Genomic DNA, 13,050 nt, shown 5'->3' on the forward strand with positions numbered 1-13,050 from the left:
GAATCGTAGCAATTTCAAAGGCAGTGAGGAATCGTTACAGGATTTAGTTGTTGCAAATTTGGAATTCCACTTAAATGTTGCAGTTTTCTGTTTTAATGTTGAAATTATAAGACAGAAATTTATTAAAATACATTCAGACTTGACTCAGTAGCTTTACGTTACTTCCAATCAAAATAGTTTGCGTGAGTACTAAGGATCGAGCAGTGGTATATACAGGCTGAATCGTGAAATATCTTTATCCATAAAAAAAAAAAAAAATTATACAAAAATGATCAGATTGGATAAGTGGGAAAGTATGTGAAGGTATGAAAAATAGTGTTGAGTGCTCCGATATAAAATGTTGCATATGTTGCCTATATATGTATAAATGTTGTCCTTTGAACATTATTGAAATGACGCTTGTGTTAAGTAATAGTTCATTTATACCACAAAGACATATCTGTCTGAGATTTTATATATTGCTAAGTATATTAGTAAAATATATAACGCAGGAGTTTAGGATACAATATTAAATCGTTTTGTGATTCATAACTTATGTCTCTACAAAATAACTACTTTGAACAGTTTTACATTAAGATACATAAAAACAACAATAATTAGAAAATAATTAATAATTAAGGAAAAAATTAAATTATGGCAATATTTTTCATTTAAAAATTATTCAAAACCAATCTAGTTAACTCGTTTAAGTCGAATTATAACTCTTGGAAATTAATTTAATACTTGAAGACAATGGGTCTTGGCAAAGTTTGAGGAATCGTATTACGAATTTAGGTGGTCACAAAGACCCTTGTAATTATTGGAATATTGGGTAATCATCGCGTTATTAAATTTGTTTGGATTTTACAATGAATTAAATTTCAATAACTTGATGGAGTATGTACTAAATAAAGATGCTAAAGTCGAAAATTTGATTTTAACATTTTCAACTATATTAAGTAAACAATGTAATGAATATCGAGTAATGAACTTAAGTGAAATTCTATCCTGAACTTTGTGAAAACAAAACCTTCTATACGTACACAAATATAATAAAAGTACACATCCCGCTTTACGCTCTATTTAATCAGCGTACGTTGCAGAAACCTTTGAGGTGCATCGATAACCCATGGACACCAACTTACATATAATATAATTATATGTAAGTTGGTGTCCTCAAGATTAGTATTAGTAACTAAAGTCAGTTGGTACATGCCTATTTGTCTCTATAAGACATATTTTAAAAATAAAATAGAATTTATAAATCTTGATAATAATCACCTTAATGCTAGAGCAATTACATCTTATATTAATAATGTTAAAAAATAATTTTAGAACCTCTAACTTTTTCCTTGCTTTTAAAAAGTATATACCAATGATCCTCTGGAGAGCAGTTAAGCTTTAATCCCGAACAGATAAAGCAGCGAGAAATATTACAACATAGAATTTACTGTCATTATTGCTAAATTATTCAGACAATTTGCACTTTACTGTCTCGCTAAATTTATTATTATAAAATGGTGACAGAGCGTCTCAAGATTATTTTTATTTCAGCTTCTATATTTAACCCGGCGTCAGTGCACTAGAAAACTGTAACACTAATTGGATTGGTTCTAGGAGACCTAATTTGAAAATCTTCGTAATATCAATATTTAAAAGGATTTTAGTGAAATATTGTAATATTCGAACTATATTAGAACTATTATAATAAAAGTAATTTTACGAGAAAAAAAAAACTCATTAAATAATATTAATTTCTTTATATGACAAATCTACGAAACTAAAACAAAATAATGACAAAGACGCCCTCTACCTTACGGAAACAAAATCTTAACAAAACAAAGTTTTTTAACATGTTACATAATATGATACTTATGCATGAGATCTATTATAGTGTGGCTAAAAAAAATACACCGTATTGTTATTATAACTCAATATTATCACCCTGACTATCTGAGCAGTTCGTCCTTTCAGTATTCCAGTGGTTTTTGACATAGATTACTCAGAGGCTCTTCGTCACTATCGTCAAATTCATCTTATCGGTGTCACTTCCTTAGCTGCAACACTCGGGCGATCTTCGCTTTTAGACGAAAAATTTTTGTAATTCAACACGAATTAAAGCAGGGACTTTTAGCTCCAGCTACTGTGAAGTAGAGCAACCTCACATAGCGTATTTACAAAATACTCAAGTTTTAAACCTTTGGGGGTCTAATTGACCCAACCGTGTGTTCGCAAGGTTAAAAATGAAGTGTAAGATTTTATTTTAAAGTAAAACTTTTATGGTCTGTTGACGTCGTTCAAACTTAAAGTTAAACAGAATTTAATGTTGAGTTTTTTTACTCACGTTTTTGTTTCATTAACTTAATGGGAATTAGGATATGACATTACGCATCCATTGTTTAAATCGCGTCGTTAGCTTATTTTTTCGACAAACTTAATATTATTGTTTTTATATTCATGAAAAAAAATCTGTATAAATGGGTAAATTTTAATGTAGTAGCTTGCTTTTTACTTTAAAATTTCTCGAGTGGCTTAAATTGAAAATTAGATAGTTTTGAGTACGTCTCATACTACAAATATCTAATGAAATTTTTTCTTGATATAATGTCATATAATCCATCGATTTTTGACGTTATGAATACATATTATTTGATTTATTAATATACTAGCAGAGCCCAGCGATTTAGTCCGCGTGGAATTTAACAAAAGTTATTGTTCAGTTTGCAGAGTTATAAAATAAATAAATTTCTAGGATAAAAGTAGATTTCGTTACTCTTTATTATATCAGCTATCTGTCGGTGAAAGTCCCATCAAAATCGATCCAGCCATTTTAGAGATTAGCTGGAACAAACAGACAGACAGACAAAAATTGTTAAAATTGTTATTTTGGTACATGTACCGTGTATTCATCCATATGTATTTAGTAAAAAGCGGTTATTTTAATATTACAAACAGACACTCCGATTTTATTTATTTGTATAGATGTATAATTAAAGTATAATTAAGTAAATATTCTGATTAAAAATAGCTTATTTTATAATAGCAATTTTTTATTTAAATTGGGTTCTTGATATTAGTGTTATCAAATAAACTATTATACAATTTCCAACTACATTATAAAACAAAATTATTTAATAAAAAGTTATTACTTTTAGTTTTAGGTATGCAAAATCTATTTGGCTAACAAAGCTAATCTTCTGGAGGTACGACGTGATATCTCAGAGTAAGACTCTCGTTTTGTTGATTGCTTCCGACTTCGCGCATACTTAATGTCCGTACCAAACTCTTAATTAAATTGAAAACCAGCCAAGCATTACCCAGACTAACACACAAAAGAACTTCGCACTGGACAATGTTTGCCATCAGATATATTTTAAATCGTACTTAAATCTTAAAATCAATATTTTTGTTTGAAGATTTATGGATTGGCAAGCATAATTATGTACAGTGAATATTAGTAACTTGGTTTAGTCTGACGAATTTGATTTTCTCTACTTTTTTTTTTTTAATTTATAAATTTTGATCCACGGGCTCAAAATGCCCGTGCCTTTGTTTATCATGCATGCATTATAATACCACAGGCGATTTTTCTACTTATTATACTACAGATCAACAGTCCTGTGACTGCCTAGTAAAACTAGGACGTGGTCCGACGCCGACGGTTTTTTTTTGTTTTTTTTTTCCTTGCTAAATACTGTTTATGCAGAAGTATACGCATAATTGCTTTCTAATTTCTAACATTATTATTTTTCTTATCTATGTCTATATGTACACTTATTTCTTAGTTACCATATATGTACACTTATGTTCTACTTAAAATGTACACTTAACCTATGTTACTGTTAGTAAGGGTTCTTTTTTTATATATATATTATATTTTATATAATTGTTATTTATTTATCTATGTATAAGTTATCTATTTCTGTTATTTACTTAAATTTCACTACATAATTATTTATTTATCTATTTATTTATTTTATTTTATAGGTACATCCACAGAATAAATATGGAACATTATATATGATTTACTATTACATTATTATCTAATATGTATCCCATTACGGGGTACACAACATTCCAGAATATATTAATGCCGTGAAGCAAGTATAATTAAAATTACTTCGCATAAAAATTAAAAGTAAAGATCCTACTTGTTAACAATAAAACTCATTTAAAAAGGTCATTAATCAAATTTATATAAAAAAGTAAAGTTAAGATAATATTAAAAATCAAACATAGCTAGCATTCAATAATAATAAATTCAATAATAAGAAGTTCAATAATAAATATTTAAATAAAATTTAAATAATTATATCAAGATGCAAAAATAATTGCTATTTGTAATTATTTGATAAACCAAAAGGATATAAGAAATTATATATCTATATATCTACTTTCTTATTTTTATATCATGAGCCACGCCTGCCCCCAGCATCTTGAGCAGAGCCCTTGCCAACGACATTTTCTCTACTTATAATTATTGTGGCCAAACCAGGCCGAGAGGTCAGTTGTATATCTTCTTTGCGCCCTATTTAAATGATGTTTTGTATTTGTAAACTTTTTCACAGTATTATTAACAAACGATTGGAATGGTTTTGTGAACAAAAAGATCTTTTCTCAAAGAATACTACGGGTTTTAGAAAAGCACATTCGACTTACGATAATCTTTCTTCATTGGTTACTAATATACAGATTGGATTTTCTGACAAAAAATGCACAGTAGGGTGTTTCCTGGACATAGATAATGCGTATAATAATATTGATATTACATCACTACTTAAAATAATAAATGATCTAGGAGTAGGAATTAAAATATGCACATATTTATGGAATTTCCTTATAGAAAGACGGCTTACTATACAACTAAATGATGGTATCATGTGTCGTTATACAGGCCGTGGTTTGGCGCAAGGTGATCCTATTTCACCACTCCTTTTTAATTTGGCTACATTGCATGTTTCTAGATATATTAAAAACGTGTATATGTCCCAATATGCAGACGATTTTGTCCTATATTCGACCGGTATAAATGCAGAGGTGTGTAGTCAAAAATTACAAATAGCATTAAATGTTTTATCACAGTTACTTTCAAATCTAGATTTAGAAATATCTCCATCTAAAAGTAAAGTGTGCATTTTTAAAAGAGGATGGAGACGGGAATCTGTATACCTTACTTTAGGAAATCAGGATTTGCAGTTAGTGGACAGTGTTAGATATTTAGAAATGTGGTTGGATAAGTCGTTGAAATGGTCAAAACACATTAAAGAAATTATAGAAAATGTCGCAAAGTTTTTCAACATCTTTAAAGTTTTAGTGGGATCGGGGTGGGGTGTACACCAATCACATTTACGCCGTTTGTACATAGCTATTATTAGAAGTAGGTTAGACTATGGTAGTTTTTTTTATGATTCATGTAGTAAGACTCTTTTAAACAAACTTGATGTAATACAGAACCAATGTATGCGAATAATAGGTGGTTTTATTAGAACTACAGCTATTCATGTTATGGAATGCGAATTAAACTTACCTCCTCTAAGTGTTCGTAGAAAATATTTGGCAGGAAAGTATTTATTAAAATGTAAATCGTTAAGAAGTAAAGATGTATGTTATTTATTTAATAGTTTAGAAAATCGAATCAACAATAGTTATTGGAGACATAAAAAGAAACCATTGCTCCTGCAATTACATCAAGTTTTAAAAAATAAACAGGTTTATAGTAGTGATAAATTAGAAATGTTTTCTCTTCAGACCTGGGTTAGTAATATGGATCTTGGGCCAGCTATTCAACCAAACATTGATGGTTTTGTTGTAACTAAATATAATTATAGCAATAGTTTATTAGCTAATATGTGTAATCATTTCATACAAGATCGCTATAGTCAATTTCATAACATTTTTAGAGACGGTTCCAAAGATCTATCGGGTGTGGGTGCAGCTTTTTATGATGTTCAGAATAACAGTCAGCCTTGCTTCAAAATTACGTCAAATATCTCAGTAATGCGTGCGGAATTAATTGCCATAGCAGAAGCTTTGTCTTATGTTGCTGATACTCCGTGTCAGGATATAGTCATTTTGTCGGACTTGAAAAGTGCACTACAGCACGTGGCTAGCTGCGCCTCGACCGTTCGAGGATTTCCGATAGCATACTCTATAATGCGGTCTATGTATGAAATGATTGCATAAAATAGAAAAGTGATACTGCAATGGATACCTTCACATGTCGGCATTCCAGGGAATGAAAAAGTAGACAACTCAGCTCGAAATGCAATAGTATAGGGAATAGAATTACACTGTGTACCATACTATTCGGAAGTACTGGGCTCGTTAAAAGATATGTGTTGGAAGGAGTGGAAAGAACATTTTGACGAAAGAGCCTTAAGCAAAGAAATATGGTACAAGACTATTCAACCAGCTTTATCGCGGGGTCCCTGGTTTGTCGATACAGGTTTGAGTAGACAAGAAGTCATCACAGCACATAGGCTTCGATCCGGACACATTCCATTAAATAGAATTGGCTTCCTAATGAAGAAATTTGATTCGCCATTGTGCACAGAATGTGACCAAGTAGAGGATACATATCATGTTTTAATGGAATGTGTGCGAATCGAAACTGAAAGAAGTTTGTTTTTTATGCAGTACCCAGAATATAATTTAAATAATCTGGGGGTATTCAACAGTATCTTGGCTTCTCCAACTTCTGAAGAAGCTAGAAGTGTGTATAAATTAGTCCTAATATATTTAAAGAGACGTTGTTGATTTAGTTAAGAACGATGGAGGTGACGTGATCACTGTGTGACAAAACCTCCAATTTTTTTTTAGAATAAAAAAACAAAAATATTGTGGTAATATTTTATAACTTTTTGTTTTAAGTACTAACTCGAGAAAGTATCTAATCAACTTGCAAATTTGCACTACATTCGATGACAGAAGACAAAATCTATACGAAATCTGCATAACTAAAAAAAAATATGATAATTCATACACACACAACAAGTATTTACTTATGTTATTTAATAACGACGCTTTAGCCTGTCATATCCCACTGTTGGGTATAGGCCTCTTTCTCCATGTAGGAGAAGGATCAGAGCTTAATCCACCACGCTGCTGTAATGCGGGTTGGCGGATATATTCCCTACTATGAGTAACGATATTAATCCAACAGACCTAGAAGGAAAGGACACAGTACCAGAAATAATGCTTTCCGAAGTGGAGAAAGCCATTACATCACAAAAAAAGGATAAATCCCCTGGATCAGATAATATTATCAATGAATATCTAATAGAAAACAAAGATATTATAACACCTATTCTGACATATATATTTAAAGACGTAATAGAAAGTGAACTTATCCCAGAGCAATGGATATCGTCAACAATATTCTTACTGCATAAGAAAGGGAGCAAAAACGACATAAACAATTACAGACCCATTAGTCTTATAACCAATATCTACAAGGTATTTGCTAAAGTCATTCTCAGCCGAATAACTAAAGTGCTAGATGAGAACCAACCAAGGGAGCAGGCAGGATTTAAAAGTGGCTACTCAACTTTAGATCACGTCTAAGTAGTCAAACAAATCATTGAAAAGAGCAGAGAATATAACACCACTTTTATTGTTGCTTTGTAGACTACAGTAAGGCCTTCGACTCACTAGAACACGAAGCTATTTGGAAAGCACTTAAGAGTCAAGAGAAACATTTATACTAATAGTAAAGCAAAGATAAGGCTAGAAAAAGAAGGAAAAGAAATTAAGATAGGAAGAGGTGTCCGTCAGGGTGAGCCTGTTTCACCTAAACTCTTTACGGCAGTTCTGGAAGAGATTTTTCGGCAACTAAACTGGGAACAAAGTGGTATAACAATAAATGGAGAAAATCTGTCACATTTGCGATTCGCAGATGACATTATAATCTTCGCCCAAACAAAGGACGATCTCGAGGGAATGATAAATGACCTGGATAGAGAAAGTCGGAAAGTGGGATTGAATATGAACACTCAGAAAACCAAAGTCATGACAAATGGGACAGAAGAACCTATCTACGTCTTGGGCAACGCAATTGAATATGTAGACGAATATGTATATCTGGGCCAAATTATTTCCTTAAAAGACCTGACATCGAAAGAAGTGGAAAAACGCATAGGGAATGCTTGGAAGAGATTCTGGAGCCTAAGGGAAATATTTAAAAATGAAGAAATAAGCATGGCCATAAAGAGAAAACTATTTAACACCTGCATTGTACCAATACTTACATACGGTTGCCAAACTTGGTCTCTGACTAAAGCTCAAACTAAAAAGTTGGAAACTTGCCAGAATGCCATGAATAGAAGCATGATGGGGAAAAAGTTGTCAGACAAAATAAGAATCACAACAATTAAGAATTATACAAAAACCAATAATGTTACTGTCATCATCAAGAAACTCAAATGGAAGTGGGCTGGGCACACTGTCAGAGGCCATGAAAAATGGAGCAAAATACTAATGAACTGGTATACAGGTTACATGAAAAGAAAGAGGGGTAGATCTTTCCAAAGATGGGTCGATGAAATCAAAGCTGTGGCAGGTAACACATGGACAAGAAAAGCTCGTGATAGACAGATGTGGAGGCAATTGGAGGAGGCCTTTGCCTAAAATAGGCAAACAGACAAGGTTGTCGAGGCAAAAATTAACGAAAAATAAAAGTCAAGAAATCACTGTATTATAATATTAAGTGTTAAAGTTATCTGTATATGTTCAGTAGAAATACGGTTTAAGTTTATTATTATGTTATAGTATATTATTTAAGAGTTATTGTGTAAACCAAGTCTGAATAAAGGCTCTTTTTATTATTTATTTTTATTTATGAGTAACGATCGCTATCAGGTGTACATGATAACAACCGGGACCGACGGCCTAACGTGCTCTCCGAGGCACGTTTTTTTTTTTTTTTATACAAGTGATATACATCCACGGGCTTATGAACCCATGTCCTTTTTTATTCTATAAACATGTAATTTTTATTTTTATTTTTTATTTTATTTCAAGATAGGCGTTACTCAGCAACATCGCTGTTCAAGTTAGACTAACTTAACGTCTCCAAAAGAGACGTGAGTCCACCAACCGGTTCTTATTCTAATGTATGGTACAATTTATCTGTTTTTTTCTTCTTCTTTTTTCTTTTTTTATTATTATTATTTTTTTCCTTATAATAATATACTTATATCTAGCTTAATCTTACATTATCCGAGGCACGTTGGGGAGACCCACAAGGACAGCACAAACACCCAGAACACGGCAAACATCTGTATTGACCAATACAAATGTTTGTCATGTGCGAGGATCGAACCCGCAACCGCCAGCGCAAACCAGTGCTGTGACCGTTGCGCCAACGCGGCGTCGTATGTTATTTAATAAGGACACAGTTTAATGAAATAACAATAGTTTATTAAACATTATACATATTTACAATTCACAACTTAAGAATTAAATATTTACAGATAGTTTTGGTATAAATCATGACCGCGTGGAATTGTGCCAAGAATGCTTAATTACAGTTTGATGGAAATAAATCCTCATATTTTTATAAGGCTAACTTACTAAATAAATCACGATAGTTTTAATCAAGCTACAAATCTAGCCGGGACAATGTATAACGAGCAGTTTGTTTCTGAGACAAGGGTCCAAGCACGTGGTCTGAATTGAGGTGTCACGCTTAACAAAAAGGTCTAAGATGTTACGTCACCTAAGATTTATGTTTGATTTTATATTGGCGTTCAATCGTATACTAGTGTTTTGCTTTGTTTTCATACGAGCATATATTTACTACTTATGTAAATAAATATATGAACAAATATAAAACATAAATTTATATTTAATAATCTGATTAAAAATACTGTTTAATTATATTATATAAGATATAAATTAAAATAAAAAAAATATCACTTCAGCCTATCGCAGTCCACTGCTGGACATAGGCCTCCCCAAGTTCGAGCCAAAAATGTGTAATAAACACATGAATTCACGCCATTACACATAGAATATAAAATTACACACACACACACACACACACACATACACACGCACACACATACACACATTAGGAAATTCATATGATTAACTAATTATAAAATATTTTATACAAGAGACCTGCAGCATTATTGATTGCACGATTATTAAAATCCGAACAAGTTAATGTTTACAAGAACAAAATATTAAGATTATTGTATCTAATGCATGTAAACAGTTAAGTTGAACTTCTCGTTTCCTTTGTGTTTTAGCGAGATAATTTAGGTACCGTCTAAGCATTGTATACATCCATATGTTTATTCAAATGAATTAAGCAATACACTTTCACAAATTTTATTCATATAATAAGGACCGTTATGAATGTATATTATAAATAATAGCTGTGCCCGCGACTTCGTCCGCATGAAATTTAACAAAAGAGTTATTGTTCAGTTCGCAGAGTTATAAAATAAATATTTTTTTTTAAATAAAAGTAGCTTAAGTTACTCCTTATTACATTAGTTATCGGCCAGTGAAAGTCCCGCCAAAATCGGTCTTGCCGTTTCAGAGATTAGCCGGAACAAACAGAAAGACAAACAGACAGACAGGCAGACAAACATTGTAAAAAATGTTATTTTGGTATATGTATTTATTTATTTTTATTTATATACACTTTCGCACACCAATACAGGTTTTAACATTATTACAAATCATTTATAAAAATAGAATTTGCATCAGTTGCAATACATATACATATACATATACATATACATATACATATACATATACATATACATATACATATACATATACATATACATATACATATACATATACATATACATATACATATACATATACATATACATATACATATACATACACATATACATATACATACACAAATATATATATCTAAAAAAAACTTAATAAATTTTAAATGAAAGACAAAACATAGCATAAAGTACTGATATAAAAATACCGTGTATACATCCACATGCATTTAGTAAAAAGCGGTTATTTTTATATCATCATCATCACTTTAGCCATATTGCAGTCCACTGCTGGACATAGGCCTCCCCAAGTTCGCGCCAGACATCCCGGTTTTCCGCAATCCTTATCCAGCCTACACCGGCAATCTTACGTAGATCGTCGGTCCAACGGGCCGGAGGACGTCCCACACTGCGTTTGCCGAGACGCGGTCTCCACTTCAAGACCCATCTACTTCAACGGCCAGCGGTCCTGCGACACAGATGACCAGCCCACTGCCACTTCAACTTGCTGATTCTGTGGGCTATGTCGGTTACTTTCGTTCTCTCGCGGATAGTCTCATTTCTAATCCTATCTTTGAGAGAAACCCCAAGCATAGCCCGTTCCATTGCACGTTGCGCGACTTTAAATTTGTGGAGCAGTCCCTTCGTCAGTGTCCACGTCTCGGCTGCGTATGTTAACACAGGCAGGACGCATTGCTCGAAGACTTTTGTTTTCAAGCATTGCGGAATCTTCGAAGTGAAGACTCAACGAAGCCAGCCAAACGCCGTCCAGTCCAACCGAATCCTCCTGTCGGCCTCCTTCTCGAAGTTGTTGCGGCCTAGTTGGATAGTATGGCCTAGGTAAATATAATCCTGAACAACTTCGAGAAGGTTACCATCGACCGATACCGGTCTCGGTATGACTTGATTGTTAAACATACCTTTTGTTTTGTTCAAGTTCATACAGAGTCCGACACGCTGGTAGGACTCGTTTAGGCCGGCCAGCATGTTGCCTAACTCATCCAACGTCTCCACAAAGATGACAATATTGTTGGCGAAACGAAGGTGAGAGATGAATTCACCGTTGATGTTAATGTCTCGTCCTCCCCAATCTAAGGTCTTAAAGACATCCTCCAGCGCAGTGGTAAACAGTTTCGGTGATATTACATCTCCCTGTCTTACCCCACGCCGAGGGAAATAGGTCCTGTTCTCTGGTCCTGGACATGAACGGTCATCGTCGCTGCGTCGTACATACATTTCAGTATCTCGATATATCGCCAGTCGATATGACATCTCTGCTCTATTTTAATATAACAAACAGAAACTCCAATTTAATTTATTTGTATAAGTAAATAAAGAGAAAAAAATACCTCTTTTAGTGCTTTTAAAGCATAGAAAGAATTTGTTTTTTTACTTCAATTATCATGAAATTTAACTTCATGTGTATATCAGTGTTTTCTATGATATAATGTTTAAAGCATAGTGATTAGAGGTTAAAATAATTTTATAATCTTTGCAGCGATAAAATACTTGACCTTATTTGTACTCGTGTATAGTAGACAAAAATATATTCTTTTTCGTTTGATAGAGAGAAATGTAGTATCCTTCAGAGATTTGTAATTAATTTCTCAAAACCTTTTAAAAGTACTAGTAAGAAGTCCATAAATCCTTTTAGCATATTAAAAAACTTCTACACTCATTTTAAATTTAATATATATGTATATTTCATTTTAGAAATTTAAAAAGTTTTAATAGAATTTGTATTCGAAATTAAATTTTACGCTTCATGTTTAGAAATTGCTATTTTAAGTAGGTATAATAAACCTCTGTTTGAGTAGTTAAGTCTTTAATATTGCTTTTTCACAGGATTTGAAATTTAAAGCAGCGTATTTTAACTTTTTTAAAATGTTTTTTAACGTGTAGGTTTTCTTAGACAGGTCATTAGACAGGTCATTAAAATATATACTGTATTGGATAATATGAGTAAAGTTTTAACTATTAATATAACGTATTTGTGCTTCGTACACACATGTGCTGATAGTTACACACACTTCGAATTTAATAAGTTAATAGATAATGTGATAAATAGGTAGGTATAGGTAGGTAGGTAACAAGCAATTATCATATTATGTGTGTATCTAAAATTTATCCATATTAATCATTTGTTTTATTCATTAATTACACCTAACATATCATTTCATAAAACGGTAATAAATATTTTTGAAGTAAAACTTTTTTAAGCACGTTTGACTTAGGGAGTAAGCTGTTGGGTGTGTGAAGAAAGCGCTACGAAAAGTGTGATCAGGCGAGGCGAACGGAAGTTGAGAGGGAGATATAAGTT

General features: G+C 32.3%; 1 protein-coding gene across 1 annotated transcript; it reads left to right on the forward strand.

Annotated features, from left to right (window-relative positions):
• The first annotated feature begins 6,312 nt into the window (after positions 1-6,312).
• Positions 6,313-8,604, forward strand: LOC123664232. The gene is made up of 3 exons (XM_045598826.1): positions 6,313-6,598; positions 7,142-7,434; positions 7,633-8,604. The coding sequence occupies exons 1-3, from the start codon at positions 6,313-6,315 to the stop codon at positions 8,602-8,604; spliced, it is 1,551 nt and encodes a 516-aa protein (XP_045454782.1).
• The last annotated feature ends 4,446 nt before the right edge of the window (positions 8,605-13,050 follow it).

The sequence above is a fragment of the Melitaea cinxia genome, chromosome 21, assembly GCF_905220565.1.
Source record: "Melitaea cinxia chromosome 21, ilMelCinx1.1, whole genome shotgun sequence".
Lineage (NCBI taxonomy): Eukaryota > Metazoa > Arthropoda > Insecta > Lepidoptera > Nymphalidae > Melitaea > Melitaea cinxia.